General features: G+C 52.3%; 1 protein-coding gene across 50 annotated transcripts in view; it reads right to left on the reverse strand.

The window, feature by feature from the left end:
- Positions 1-13,941, reverse strand: part of FRMD6 (FERM domain containing 6) — a 48,813-nt gene that overhangs the window by 7,755 nt on the left and 27,117 nt on the right. For all 50 annotated transcript variants that reach the window (XM_050975487.1, XM_050975497.1, XM_050975498.1 and 47 more), the window contains exons 3-12: positions 10,006-10,190; positions 8,968-9,058; positions 8,712-8,845; positions 8,055-8,131; positions 6,298-6,484; positions 3,767-3,922; positions 3,156-3,221; positions 2,999-3,067; positions 2,136-2,310; positions 5-340 (exon numbers count right to left, since the gene is read on the reverse strand). In XM_050975487.1, the coding sequence (XP_050831444.1) occupies positions 5-340; positions 2,136-2,310; positions 2,999-3,067; positions 3,156-3,221; positions 3,767-3,922; positions 6,298-6,484; positions 8,055-8,131; positions 8,712-8,845; positions 8,968-9,058; positions 10,006-10,104 (1,390 nt within the window). In that variant the 5' untranslated portion in view covers positions 10,105-10,190. The remainder of the gene's footprint in view (positions 1-4; positions 341-2,135; positions 2,311-2,998; positions 3,068-3,155; positions 3,222-3,766; positions 3,923-6,297; positions 6,485-8,054; positions 8,132-8,711; positions 8,846-8,967; positions 9,059-10,005; positions 10,191-13,941) is intronic.

Below are 13,941 nucleotides of genomic sequence, written 5' to 3' on the forward strand. Positions count from 1 at the left end.
TCACCATCATCCTGGGAATCCTCCTCCAGCCGCTCCTTCCCGCCGCTCTCCACGCCCGAGGTGTGGGAGCTGCCGTGGCTGGTCATGGAGCTGCAGGTCTTCAGCTTGCGGTGGGCACCGGCGCCGGAGAAGGCGTCCTCGGGCCCCACCTCCCTGGCCTTGGGGTCGGCCTCGATGCCGGAGGTGTGGGAGCTGCTGTGGGAGGCCGTGGAGTGCCGGGACAGCCGCTTGTGCCGGGCGCTGCCGGCGCTGCTGCCGCTGGCGCGCGAGCGCTTCTCCAGCTGCTCCATGTCCAGGTCCAGCGTGTCGCTGATGTAGGACTCCCGGTACTGCTTCTTCTCTGCAGGGAGGTGGCACAGACATATTTTATGAAAAATCCTTTCGTTAGGATTTTTCTCCTGAGAAGCCTCAGAGGAAAAGAAAAGCAATGATTATCTGCTGCTGTGGAATGCAACAGGTGCATCTGTGATTGGTCTCATGTGGTTGTTTTTAATTAATGGCCAATCACAGTCCGGCTGTCTCTGGTCAGTCACAAGATTTTATTATCATTTTCCATTTGTCTTCTTTCTTTGCTAGCCTTGTGATGAAATCCTTTCTCTATTCTTTTAGTATAGTTTTAGTATATAATTTTCTTTTAATATAATATCTATCATAAAATAATAAATCAGCCTTCTGCAACATGGAGTCAAGATTCTCATCTCTTCCCTCGTCCTGGGACCCCTGTGAACCCCACATTTGGTGCCCCAAGTGAGGAGCATTCCCACATTTGGTGAACCCCAAGTGAGGAGCATTCCCACATTGGTGAACCCCAAGTGAGGAGCATTCCCACATTTGGTGAACCCCGAGTGAGGAGCATTCCCACATTTGGTGAACCCCGAGTGAGGAGCATTCCCACATTTGGTGAACCCCGAGTGAGGAGCATTCCCACATTTGGTGAACCCCGAGTGAGGAGCATTCCCACATTTGGTGAACCCCGAGTGAGGAGCATTCCCACATTTGGTGACCCCTGAGTGAGGAGCATTCCCACATTTGGTGACCCCGAGTGAAGAAAAATTCCACATTTGGTGACCTCGAGTGAGTTGCACTGATTACCCCTTCGTGGAGTCATTGCCACAGGGGGGAACGGGATCAGAAGGATTCTCATGACCTCCAGGGAAAACTGGATCCCCTGGAGGGGCACGGATGTCCTGGCACACAGAGGAGTTGTCACCCAAGCCCTGGCACAGCTGCAGATGGCTCTGTCCCAGGGGCATTAGGGAAGGTGGGGCAGGAGCTCCAAAGCTCCTGTGCTGGGCTGTTCCTCCAACAGAGGAGGAGGAGGGAGAAGGGGAGGAGGAAGAAGAGAAAGAAGAAGACAGAAAATAAAGAGGAGCAGGAAAAGAGGAAAATAAACGAGGAGGAAGAAGATGCGGATGAGAAGGAAGAAGATGAGGATGAGGATGTGATGGAAGAAGATAAGGATGAGGTGGAAGAAGATGATGAGGAGGAGAAGCAAGACAATGAAACAAGGTGGAAGAAGATGAGGAGGAAGAACAGAGGAAAAAGAATACAGAAAAGAAAGAAAGATGAGAAGGGGAAAGACAAGAAAGGAGCAAGAAGAGGAGCAGGAGGGAGAGGAAGAGAAAGAAGAAGAGGAGGAGGAGGAAGAGAGACAGGAAGAGAAAGAGCAGGAAGAAAATAAGAGAAGAGGGGGATGAAGATGATGAATGAGGAAGAGGATGAGGAGAATGGTGAGAGGAGGAAAACATAAGAAGAAGAGGATGAAGATGAGAACAAGGAAGAAGAAGAAGAGGACAAGGAAGAAAAAGACAAAGGATGAGAAAGAGGAAGGAGTTGAGGCAGAAGAGGTGGATGAAGAAGAGTATGACAAGAAGAACAAATAATAAAAGGAGGAAGAAGGGAAAGAGAAAGATGAGGAAGACAACGAGAAGATGAGGAGCAGAAAGAGGAGGAAGAAGACCTTATGCTCTCACAAGGGTGAGGGACACTGGGAAAGCTGTGCTGAAGCAGAACCGGAAAACCGACAACAGCAGCAGGGCTCGCGCCCACCCCTACACAGAAGAACCAGAAGCTCCTACAGGTGCAAACTCCCCGTGGGAGCCTGTCCTGGCAGGGCTGGGGCCTGGAGCACCTACCCTCGTTCTCCTCCAGCCGGCGGACCTGGCGCAGCACGGGCTGCAGGTTCATGTAGAGCCGGTGGCTGCTGCTGAGCAGCTGCAGGAGGTGGCGCGAGCGCAGCGGGCAGCCCGTGTAGTAGATGAGCTTCCGGGCCGAGGGCAGCCCGTCCGGCAGGATCTCGAACTTCTTGCCCTGTGTGGGACAAGGGAGGTGTCAGCCTCAAAGAGGAGAAGGCTCCAGTTCTCAGCCAGCCCTGCTGCAGCTCCTCGTTAACCCCACATGGGCTGTTGTCACCTGCTGCGGGTCGGTGCTAAAGCGTCCCACGCCCAGGAGATGCCCTGCCTGGGGATGGTGGAATCACTGAGGGGTTTGGGGTGGAAGGGACCTTAAAGGCCACCTAGTCCAATCCCCTTCCACCTTCCACTGTCCCAGGCTGCTCCAAGCCCCATCCAGCCTGGCCTTGGACACTTCCAGGGATCCAGGGGGAGCCACAGCTGCTCTAAACACCCTCCTCACCCTCTAAACACCCAGGGCCTCCCCACCCTCATATGGCAGAATTCCTTCCCAATCTCCCATCCATCCCTGCCCTCTGGCACTGTGAGCCATTCCCTGGCTCCTGTCCCTGCATCCCTTGTTCCCAGTCCCTCTCCAGCTCTCCTGGAGCCCCTTCAGGCCCTGCCAGGGGCTCTGAGCTCTCCCTGGAGCCTTCTCCATGTGAGCATTCCCAGCTCTCCCAGCCTGGCTCCACAGGAAATGGTGCTTCAGCCCTTGGAGCATCTCCGTGGCCTTCTGTGGACCTGCTCCAAGAGCTCCATGTCCTTCCTGTGCTAAGGACCCCAGAGCTGGAAGCAGTGCTCCAGGTGGCGATGGTGGCACTCACCACAAACACCAGTTTCCCCACATTTGTCCATGGGAAGTCATAGAGCAGCTGCTTTTCCTCATCCAGGTTCTGCAAAAAGAGGACAGGGAGCCATGGCTGAAGATTCTGGCAGGGGCATGGAGCTGAGCTGGGCTGAGCCATCACCTTCATCACCTACCTGGAAAATCTGGATGCCCCGTGTTGTCAGCCCCAGAGTCAGGGAGGCCTCCACTTCCCTTTTGTCCTAAGGGGGGAAAAAATGCTTTTAAATACACAATTTGTAGCATGAAGTGGTTAAAAGCACCCCACCTCAGCCCAGGGATCCTCCCACAATCACCCCAGTCACCATTCCATGATTAATGTGCCAAATTAAAAATGGAAAGTGACTCTGGACACAGGCAGAAAGTGACAGGAAAAGGGGGAATGCTTTTGAACTAGAAGAGATTTAGATTAGATGTGAGGAAGGAATTATCCCTGTGAAGGTGGTGAGGCCCTGGCACAGGGTGCCCAGAGCAGCTGTGGCTGCCCCTGGATCCCTGGCAGTGTCCAAGGCCAGGTTGGAGCACCCTGGGACAGTGGAAGGTGTCCCTGCCCATGGCACAGGGTGGCACTGGATGAGCTTTAAGCTCCCTCCCAACCCAAACCATTCTGAGATTCAATTAAGACACCTCATGCTCTCCCAGCAAACCAACTGCTTTGCTCCCAGGAGAGAGAAAAAAACCAGCATTTATTTCTCAGGGAGGGCATTCCCAAAATTCAGATCCCAACTTCCACAGGGCCAGGGCTCACCTTGTACAACCTGTAGTAGTGCACGGCCACGTCGTCCAGCCTGACAGCCTCCTTGATGTACTTGAGATGGGCTTCTGAGGCTGTCAGGGCAAACTGGTCCTTGTGCATGTTGGGGACGTGCTTCAGGATGTAATCCTTGCCCCTCTTGGCAACCACCTGTTTGGAAAGGGAGAGGAGTTTGTCCAGCTGCCCCGGGCTGGCTCCTGGCAGTGGTGGTTCCAAGGAAAAAGGGCCAATTGGAGCTTTGTTCTAGAGACTTCCAAGCAAAAATAAAATCATTGCAGCAGCCAGTGACTTCTTGCCAGCAGGATTTCCTGCTGGAAAGTGAGGTCCATGTGGCCATTCCATGGTGACACCTGTGCTGGGGCACACATGGGCTCCCCGTGTGGCTGAGGCCACCACTCCTCAGTGAGGTGTGTGAAAAAAGGAGAATTGGGCAGATTTTGGGACAAAACCAAGAAAAGAGGATGGGAAGGAGAAGAAAAGGCACCAGGGAAAGCTTTGAGCACCTAAAGGAGCTCCAAGAGAGCTGGAGAGGGACTGGGGACAAGGGATGGAGGGACAGGAACCAGGGAATGGCTCCCACTGCCAGAGGGCAGGGATGGATGGGAGATTGGGAATTGGGAATTCCTGGCTGGGAGGGTGGGCAGGCCCTGGCACAGGGTGCCCAGAGCAGCTGGGGCTGCCCCTGGATCCCTGGAGTGTCCCAGGCCAGGTTGGATGGGGCTTGGAGCAGCCTGGGATAGTGGAAAGGTCCCTGACAAAGGCAGGGGGTGGAACTGGATGAGCTTTAGGATCCTTCCAACCCCAACCATTCAGGGATCCTGTGCCACCAGTTCCCAAAGGGCTGCACCTGATGCTGGTGGGGCAATGCCCAGAGAGAATCCCTCAGGAGCATCCCTGCAGCTCACAGGGAATTCCCAGGCAGCCCCAGCCCGCAGCTATTCCCACCCCCTCAGCTGTCCTGTCACCATGGTATTCTCTGAAAAATCCCTTCTCCAGGATTTCTCCTCCTGGGAAGCTGAGAGGCCTCAGAAAATAATGAAAAAAAAAATTATCTGATTGCTTGGGAACGTGGTCTGGAGGTCCTCTACCAACAAGTGCATCTTTGATTGGTTCCATGTCAATTGTTTTTAATTAATGACCAATCACCATCAGCTGGGTTGGACTCTGAGGAGTCAGTCAGGAGCTTTCACTGTCATTCTTTTCTAGTCTTCTGATGTATCCCTTTTCTTTCTTTAGTATAGTGTTAGAAGATAATATAATATATAAGAATAGAACAATTTATATATGATATAGATAATGATAATACATTATAGGTATATATATAAGTATAATGTAATATAAGTGGTAATAATATAAGTAATATAAGAATAAAGAGAATATAAGAGAATATAATATAAGATAATAGAAATAATAGAATATAATATAATATAAATATAATGAATAGAATATAATATAATAATAGAAGATAAATATATATAATAATAGATATAACAATATAGTATATAACATATAAATGCATTATATGTATATAAATATATAAAATTTTATATTATGTATATAACATATAAATGTCTTACATGTAACTATATAATATATAAAATATTATATCTATATTGATGCATATAAACACTATAAATGTATTATCATTCTTTTCCAGTCTTCGATGTATCCCTTCTCTTTCTTTAGAAAGTTTTAGAATATAATTAGATATGAATGAAGAACACAAAAGTATTATCGTAAGGAGAGATAGAATACATTATAGGTGAATAGAAGAAGGGAAGGGAAGAGAAGAGAAGATAAGAGAAGAGAAGAGAAGATAAGAGAAAGATGAAGATAAGAGGAAGAGAAGAGTAAGAGAAGAGAAGAGATAAGGAGTAAGATGACGAGAATGAAGGGAAGAGAAGGGAAGAGAAGAGAAGGGAAGAGAAGAGAATAGGGCGAGACAGAGACAGAAGAGAAGACAGGGAGAGGGGAAGAGACCAGAAGAGAAGAGAAGGGGATAGAGGAGAGAGGGAAGGGAAGACAGGGAGAGGGAGAGACAGAAGATGAAGAAGGGAGAGAAGGTGAGAGACAAGAGAAGGCAGGGAGGGAGAGACAGAGGTAGGGAGACGAGAGGGCAGGAGAGGAGAGGAGAGGAGGAGAGGAGAGGAGAGTAGAGGTAGAGGAGAGGAGCGGAGAGGAGGGATGGGGAGAGAGAGGAGAGAATGAGAGTAGGAGAGGAGAGGAGAGGCGAGGGAGTGATAGGAGGGAGAGGAGAGGAGAGGGAGGTGGGGAGAGGAAGGAGAGAGATTATTTTATTAGATTATATTCTATTATATTATTATTATATGTTTATCTTTATTATTATTTATATTATACATTATATTATTGTAATATATCAGCCTTCTGAGAACTTGCAGTCTCCTCTCTCTCCTCATCCTGGGAACCCTCAGGAGCACCACACTGTCCCAGGTTATTTACAGCCAGGACTAAGCCAGGATGCAGCCAGAGCAGCCCAGAGCAGGGAGCAGAGCAGGATGTCTTACCCAGGCAGGGAAATAGGCCTCGGGCTCGAAGTATTTCCCGTAGTGCTTGTTCCTCTTGAAGTCGCCCAGGTCGGCTTGCAGGGCGAAGGCAGTGAGCAGGAAATACGCCTCTTCCCTCAGCACGCACTGGGAGTGCAGCACCTGCTTCCTCAGGTGCCAGTAGTAGTAGTACCGAGCTGTCCTGTCACTGGGGAGGGACAGGGGAGACACAGTGGGAATTTCCCAGGGTGGAAATCCACTTTGATTTAGGGGAAATGGACATCTCTGAGTTAGGTCTGTAGTTTGAAAGCGTGGCTGTTTGGTCTGACTCTCTGTTCTGGTAAAAAATCTATGCTCAGAGAAACTGCCTCAGCCAAAGGACAGAGATAAAGGGGGGCAGACAAAAAACCAAAAAGACTTCAACAAAAGCAGGTCAACTTGACCCAGGAATTCTTTCTGATAAAGAAGAATTAGCAGCAAACGTCAAACAAAATCAGTAAAAATGAAAATGTACAAACCTATTGTGAAATTGCATGGATAGGTATTTGAGAGTGGGATAAAAAAGGATCAGGAGTTCCCAGAGGTACCCATCACTTTTAAGGAGAGGAATCCCCAGATGCATCCAGTGCTGCAATAAACACCCCAGCCTTACAACTGTCACAAAATTGTGGAGTTTGTTTTCCTCCACAAAGCACAGGGGACACAGGGAGGAGTCAGCAGCCAGGGGACACCTGCTGGGAAGCCCTCAAGGAGGGGGCTGGGAAGCCCTCAAGGAGGGGGCACCAAAGGGTTTTGTTCCCTCTTCCCTATTTGTTAAATTCTGCTTCACCAGCCAGGTGGAGGAACACCCTCAAAAAGTCTGCGCAGGTGCCACTGTGTCCCCAAAGGCCTGGACATCATTTTAGCCCCAAAGCAGGAGCTGCAGCTCCCACCCAGCCAGGGGTAAGCTCAAATCAGGCTAAACCCCTAAACACATCATTCCCCTGAGGCAGTCACATTTTCTGGAAAAATCCCTTCACCAAGGGTTTTTCTCCTGGGAAGCTGAGAAGCCTCAGAGAAAAAGGAAATCAATAATTGTCTGATTTGCTTCTCCTCTGTTTTGCTGCTTTGGAATGAGTTTGGAGATTGTTTATCCAACAGGTGATTGTTCCATTGGATTTTTGGTGTGAGTGTTTTCACTCTTTGGCCAATCAGGGCCAAGCTGTGTTGGGACTCTGGAAAGAGTCAGGAGTTTTCATTATTATCTTTTTAGCCTTCTGTGAGTATCCTTTCTGCATTCTTTAGTATAGTTATTTTAGTGTTCTTTAATATAATATAATATCTAAAATAATGAATGAGCCTTCTGAGAACATGGAGTCAGATACATCATTCCTTCCTTCATCTGGGGGCAACCCAAATACAATAATCCCCACCCCCCAAAAGGCTTTGTCTGGGGGCAATGTCCCCACCTGGCCCTGTGAGAAACCTCTCAGCACCCACCCATAACCAGCCCCAGCTTTTGGGGTGTGCCCAGCAGCCCAGAGCACCCCAGCAGGGGCACAAACACCCCAGGAGGGGCACAGCCACCCCAGGAGGGGCACAAACACCCCAGAAAGGGCACAAACACTCCAGGAGGGGCACAGCCACCCCAGGAAGGGCACAGCCACCCCAGGAGGGGCACAAACACCCCAGAAGGGGCACAGGCACCCCAGAAGGGGCACAGCCAGCTCAGGAGGGGCACAGCCACCCCAGAGATGCCCAGCCACCCCAGAGGTGCCCGGGCAGGGGGCACTCCCTACCTGATGAGCCGCCCGTTCTCCACGTAGTACTGCACTCGGAAGTGGATGATCATGGGGGGGCCAAACTGGTCGATGCCCTGGAATAGAGGAGGTTTTCAGGAATCCCCTGGGGATCCCAGCATCACAGCCCAGCCCCTCTCCTCAGCTCTCTGGGGTCACATCTGTCACAGCCACCCCTTGCCCCCCACGGCACTGATGGCATTTTTGTTCCTCAATTAAGAGTCTGGCACTCATTTTTCCACATAAAATGCTGGAAATGAAGGGGATTTGGATTTAAAAAGGCTGGGTGGGACAAGCCCAGGAGTTCTGCAACACCTCACTGCTGCTCTCCCTCTCCCAGACCATCAACCACCAGCACTGAAGCCTGGACACCACCCACTCAGCACAGAAAGAATGAAAAGGTGCTTTGGGGAGAAAAAACCCAAATTGATTTCAGAATTTGGAAGAAAGGACCTCAAAAAAAGGAAAAGAAAAATCAGAGGAAAAAACCCCCAGAGCTCCAGGGACAGAGCGAGAACGACACACCCCCAGCTGGGGCACATGGTGGCACTCAGAGTGCCAACCCCAGGGTCGTGGTTTTGCACATCCACCCCCAGCCCCACACTGACCAAGTGCCCCCCCCACCCCTTGGCAGCATTCCCGGGTCCTGGGAGTGACCTGTGATGGGGACAGAGGTGGCCTCAGCTCTCCATGCAAGACCTCACCGCTGACCTTGCTGGCCTCCTTCTTCCACTCCTTGGGGCAGTACTTGTAGAGTTTCTGGGCCAGGTCCATGTACACGTGCTCATTGTCTGTGAGGGACAGAGGTGGCATCAGCATCCCCACAGGGGTGTCCCCATTAGGGAGGGGGATGGGGAATTGTGACCTCCTTGTCCCATAAGTGGTAATTTCCACACTGAAGCCCCTGACTTACTCTGGATGACGCTGAGCCCGAAGAGGTGACAATCCTTCAGCCTCAGGAGGTCACACACCTGCACCAGTAACTCTTGGCACAAAATCTTCACCTGTTAAAAAGAAACCCTAAAATGAGCCCTGGATGCATCTGTGCCCACCAAACCCCTCAGCAGGACCCCGAGCAGGAGGGGGGTGACAGGATGGGCTGTGGGGCTCAGCTGTGGCCCCAAAGCCTGGACAAGAGCTCTGCCAGGGGTGGGATGCTCAAAGAACCACAGGGCAACTCGAGAGCACGGGGTGGTGGAGGAACCCAGCCCTGGGGAGATGTTTTGGGGGCAGAAATCAGAATATTCACAGTCTCATTCCACCCTACAGACACCTTCCACTATCCCAGGTTGCTCCAAATCCTGTCCAGCCTGGCTTTGGACACTTCCAGGGTTCCAAGGGCAGCCACAGCTTCTCTGGGAAACCTCTGCCAGGGCTTCTTCACCCTCCTAGGTAAGGATTGATTCCTATTATCTAATCTAAATCTTTCCTCTTTAAGTTTAAAACCATTCCCCTTATCCTATCATTATCCACCTCTTTCCAAACCTCTCTCCATCTTTTTTCATAAGCTCCCTTTAAGTCCTGAAAGGAATTTAACATTTTCCTGACTCAAAAGCAACATTGGGTGGGGGTGAATTAACAAAAAAAACCCAAAAACAAGAAGTGGGGGAATTTCACATTCAGTGCTCCATCCCAATCAGAGCCAAAGGCCCTCCTGTTTATTCCCTGGGGTAGAGGAGGCTGAAGGGATTGGTGGAGGGATGGGGCTCGTGCCATGCTGTGGGATGCCCAGCAGCAGGTCACCCTGCCCAAACCCAGCATCACCTCGATCAAGGAGACTCAGCAGAGCCTAAAACACCCCTGCAGCCCCCAGGGGAATTCCTCATGTGCATTTCCCCAGCAGGGCAAGGCCAGGCAGGCTCCAGAGGAAACCCAGGAGCCAACCCAGGGTGTGCAAACCCAGCCCCGGGGGGTGAGGGAGGCATCAGGCTGGGGAGGGGGCGTTCCTTACGTTGATGATGATGTTGAGGGAGTCGTCGTTGGGGAGGAAGATGCACACGCTGCGCCGGTCCTGCATGACTCTGTTGTTGTGGAAAGGCAGCTTGTTCATCGTGCTCTGGCCAGGGGGCTTGGGGGGGCTGCTGCGGGCACCTCACCGGCGGGCCGGGGCAGCCTCGGGCTCCGCGGGTGCCATCCCTGTGGGAAAAGGGGGGATGAGCCCTGGGCACGGCACCCTCTGCTCCCCAGCTGCATCCCCCGTCCCTCCCACCCACCAGCATGTCCCCACACGGTGTGGGCTCATGGTTGGGGTGTCCCCCCGCTCCAGACTGCCAGGCAAGATGTGTTCTGTCACCATCTGTGTGCAGCTGTCTCCTGTCCATTGGGCAGTTTTCCTCATCTCTTCCACACCCTCTCCTCCCTCAGGCAGACCCCTGCTGATAACAGCCCATGGAATGTCCCTGCATGGCTGATAAGAACTGCAGCATCCCATTGGGAGATGTGAGCCCAGGGGGAGGAGCCAAGCATTCCTACCCGGATAGAATCTGGAGATCCTGGAACACCAGCACGGCTTCTGCACTGGATTTCCCAGAGGAGCAGCAGCTGCCTCTGCCCCTGGCCCTTCAGAGGAGACTGCACCCTTCTCCAGGATCCCTGCTCCAGCAGAACCAGCCCTGGCACTGCAGGAGGGCTGAGCCACAATTCCAGTGGCACTGCTGCCAGCCCCTGACCCACAGGGTGCCAGGCTGTGCTCTGGCTCTGCCAGGGCTGGGTTGGGTCACTGCACTGTTCATTTTATCCTTTTATTTTCTTCCCTAGTAAAGAACTGTTATTCCTGCTCCCATATTTTTCCCTGAGAGCCCCTAATTTAAAATTTATAACAATTGGGAGGGAGGGGGTTTGCATTTTCCATTTCAGGGGAGGCTCCTGCTTCCTTAGCAAACACCTGGCTTTCCAAACCGAGACACCCCAAAAAACCTGAGCACACCTCACCCCACCACATCCAGCCTCATGGTTTTTTGCCCAGCCCCAAAAACCAGAGCCAGCAGTTTGATTCTCCTGGGTTGGGCTCAGGAAAACCTCAGGAAAGGTTTTTTTGGCATAATTAAAATAAATAGAAGTTTATCCGCTGGGAATAACCCGGTTGGGGCAGCAAGGAGCAGTGCTGGAAGCAGGAGGTTTCCCTGCCAGCCATGGAAAGGCAAGGAAATGCTGTGGGGTCTCCTAAGAGGGTCCCCACATCCCTTCCAACATTCTTCCCTCCAGTTCTGACTCTTTACTGGGGTGAAATAAAACAATCCAAGCACCAACAGGGATTTGCAGACTGGAATTGACATTCAGAGCCAACAAATCCATCCTAACACTGACCCAGGAAAAACTCTCATTTCCGAGGGTGAGCATTCTCAAATCACTTTTCACCCCACCATCCACGAGGACACGAATTCCCACGTGACACCGTGAGGAAGGACTTTAAACTCTGACCTAGTTCAGCCTTTTCCTAGCCCAGATTTACGCTGGCACTGGGACAGCAGAGTGTCTCCCTTGTCACCAAATATTTGCTTTGGTCTAAATGGAAGTGCCTTTGGCTTCCAAAAGCCTGGAATTCCTGCAGCAGCACAGGAGGGAAAGTGCCCTGAGGTGACTTTTTTTGGTGGTTCCTGGGGTTTTGCAGAAGTTGGGAAATCTGGAGGCGATGCTTTCCCATGGCCAGGGCACTCTGGGACTGCAGCACAGAGGCTGTGTGCCTGCATGGTGGATTCTGGGCTGCAAATCTGCATTGCATCCATGCATTGCATTTGTGCCTTAGGATGATGCATTGTGGGCATGCATTGCACCCATGCATTTCACGCCTGCATCCTGGCCATGCATTGCACCTGCACGTTGCACCCATACATTGTGGTGGCACATCATGGATTCTCCGTGTTGCATCTGTGTGCACCATGGCCCTCCACTGCATCCATGCATTGTGGCATCCATGCATTGAGCTGGAGCACTAAGGCATCCATGCAGTGCATCTGTGGCATCTGTGCATTCCATCAGTGTATTGTGGCATCCATAAATTGTGTTGGCACCTCATGGCATCCATTCATTGCATCTGTGCAGCACAGGCATGGAAACTGGCCATGCATTGCACCTACGCGTTGCACCCATGCATTGAGCTAGAATGTCATTGCATCAATGCATTGCACCAGTGCATTGCAGCACTGCATTGTGGCATCCATACATTGTGTTGGAATGGCATTGCATCCATGCATTGCATCCATGCAGCACAGATGTGGAACCTGGCCACACATGGCACCTACGCATTGCGTCCATGCGTTGTGGCATCCATGCATTGAGCAGAATGTCATGGCATACATGCAGTGCATTCTGCATTGCAGCAGTGCATTGTGGCACCTGTACATTGCAGCACTGCAGTGTGGCATCCATGCATTGAGCTGGAACCTCATGGCATCCATGCATTGCATCCGTGCAGCACAGATATGCAACCTGGCCACACATGGCACCTACACATTGCATTCATGCATTGTGGCATCCATGCATTGAGCTGGAAGATCATGGCACCAATGTACTGCATCCGGGCAGCACAGATGTGCAACCATGCATAGCACCTATGCATTGCACCCATGCACTGGGGCATCCATTCATTTAGTTGGAGCACTATGGCAACCATGCAGTGCATCTGTGCATTGCAGCAGTGCATTGTGGCATCCATGCATCGAGCTGGAACCTCATGGCACCCATGCACTGCATACCTGCATTGCACCCATGCATTGTGGCAACCATGCATTGCGTTGGAGCACTATGGCATCCATGCAGTACACCTGTGCGTTGCAGCAGTGCATTGTGGCACCCATGCATCGAGCTGGAGCACCACGGCATGCATGCAGTGCATCCCTGCCCCGCAGCTCTGCACCGTGCCGGCCATGGCCGATCCCGACGGGAGCCAGGTCGGTTTCAGGGCTCACTGAAGATCCCAAGAAGATCCCGGTGCTCACGGAGCAGGGCTGAAGGAATGTGGCACATCCCAGCCCGGCCGGAGCCGGCAGCTCCCGGGCACCGGCGGGATGTGCGGGCTGGGCTGGGGAGGGGCCGCGTTCCCGGCAATGCAGCCGTGTCCCGGGGCTCCTGCAGCACCCTCCGTGTCCTGCTCCCACCCACGGGCTCCTCAAGCCCCAGGGCTGCACGAGAGCTTCTTCCGGAGCCGGCTCGAAATTCCAGCCACGAGCAGCACCCGTGGCACTGCTGAGCTACTGGAGAATCCATCCCTGGGATTCTCTCCCCCACATGGGCAGGAACACCTTCCACCGTCCCAGGTTGCTCCAAATCCTGTCCACCATGGAAAAATTCCAAGGATGGGGCAGCCTCAGCTCCTCTGGGCAGCCTGTGCCAGGGCCTCTCCTCCCTCACAGCCAAGAATTCCTTCCCAATATCCCATCTAACCCTGCCCTCTGCCAGTTTTAAACCATTCCCTCCTGTCCTGTCACTCTCTGGCATTCTGGGGCTGTTCATCCCCACACCAGCCACTGCATTTCCTCCTCCTCCTGCAGCCTGGATTGATCCCAGAGCACCAGGGATTAAACCACACGAGCTGGCGTCAGCAGAGCACGGACATGGGAGAGGGAAAAAGCCACCCAAGCCCAAACCCTATATTTTGGTATTTGTACAGAAAACATCCCAGCTCCTGCTGCTGAGTGGGAACATTCCATCAGCCCACCACACAGGGACGGTCCCTATGGAGATTCCCTCAGTTCCAGGTGCTTCCCGGGGGCTTTGGCGACCCTGGGAGCTGCAGGGATTCAGTGAGGGGACACACAAAGCCCTTTCCAGGGTGCTGTGCCTGCAGCCAGACGCCGGGAAATTCTTTCCAAGCATCTGCTGCTCATTCCCACAATGTGGGCTTTGATTCCCTGGGACCCCGCGCCGCTGCCCTCGCCGGGTCACTGCT

This window comes from Serinus canaria, chromosome 5 (genome assembly GCF_022539315.1).
Source record: "Serinus canaria isolate serCan28SL12 chromosome 5, serCan2020, whole genome shotgun sequence".
Taxonomy (NCBI): Eukaryota; Metazoa; Chordata; class Aves; order Passeriformes; family Fringillidae; genus Serinus; species Serinus canaria.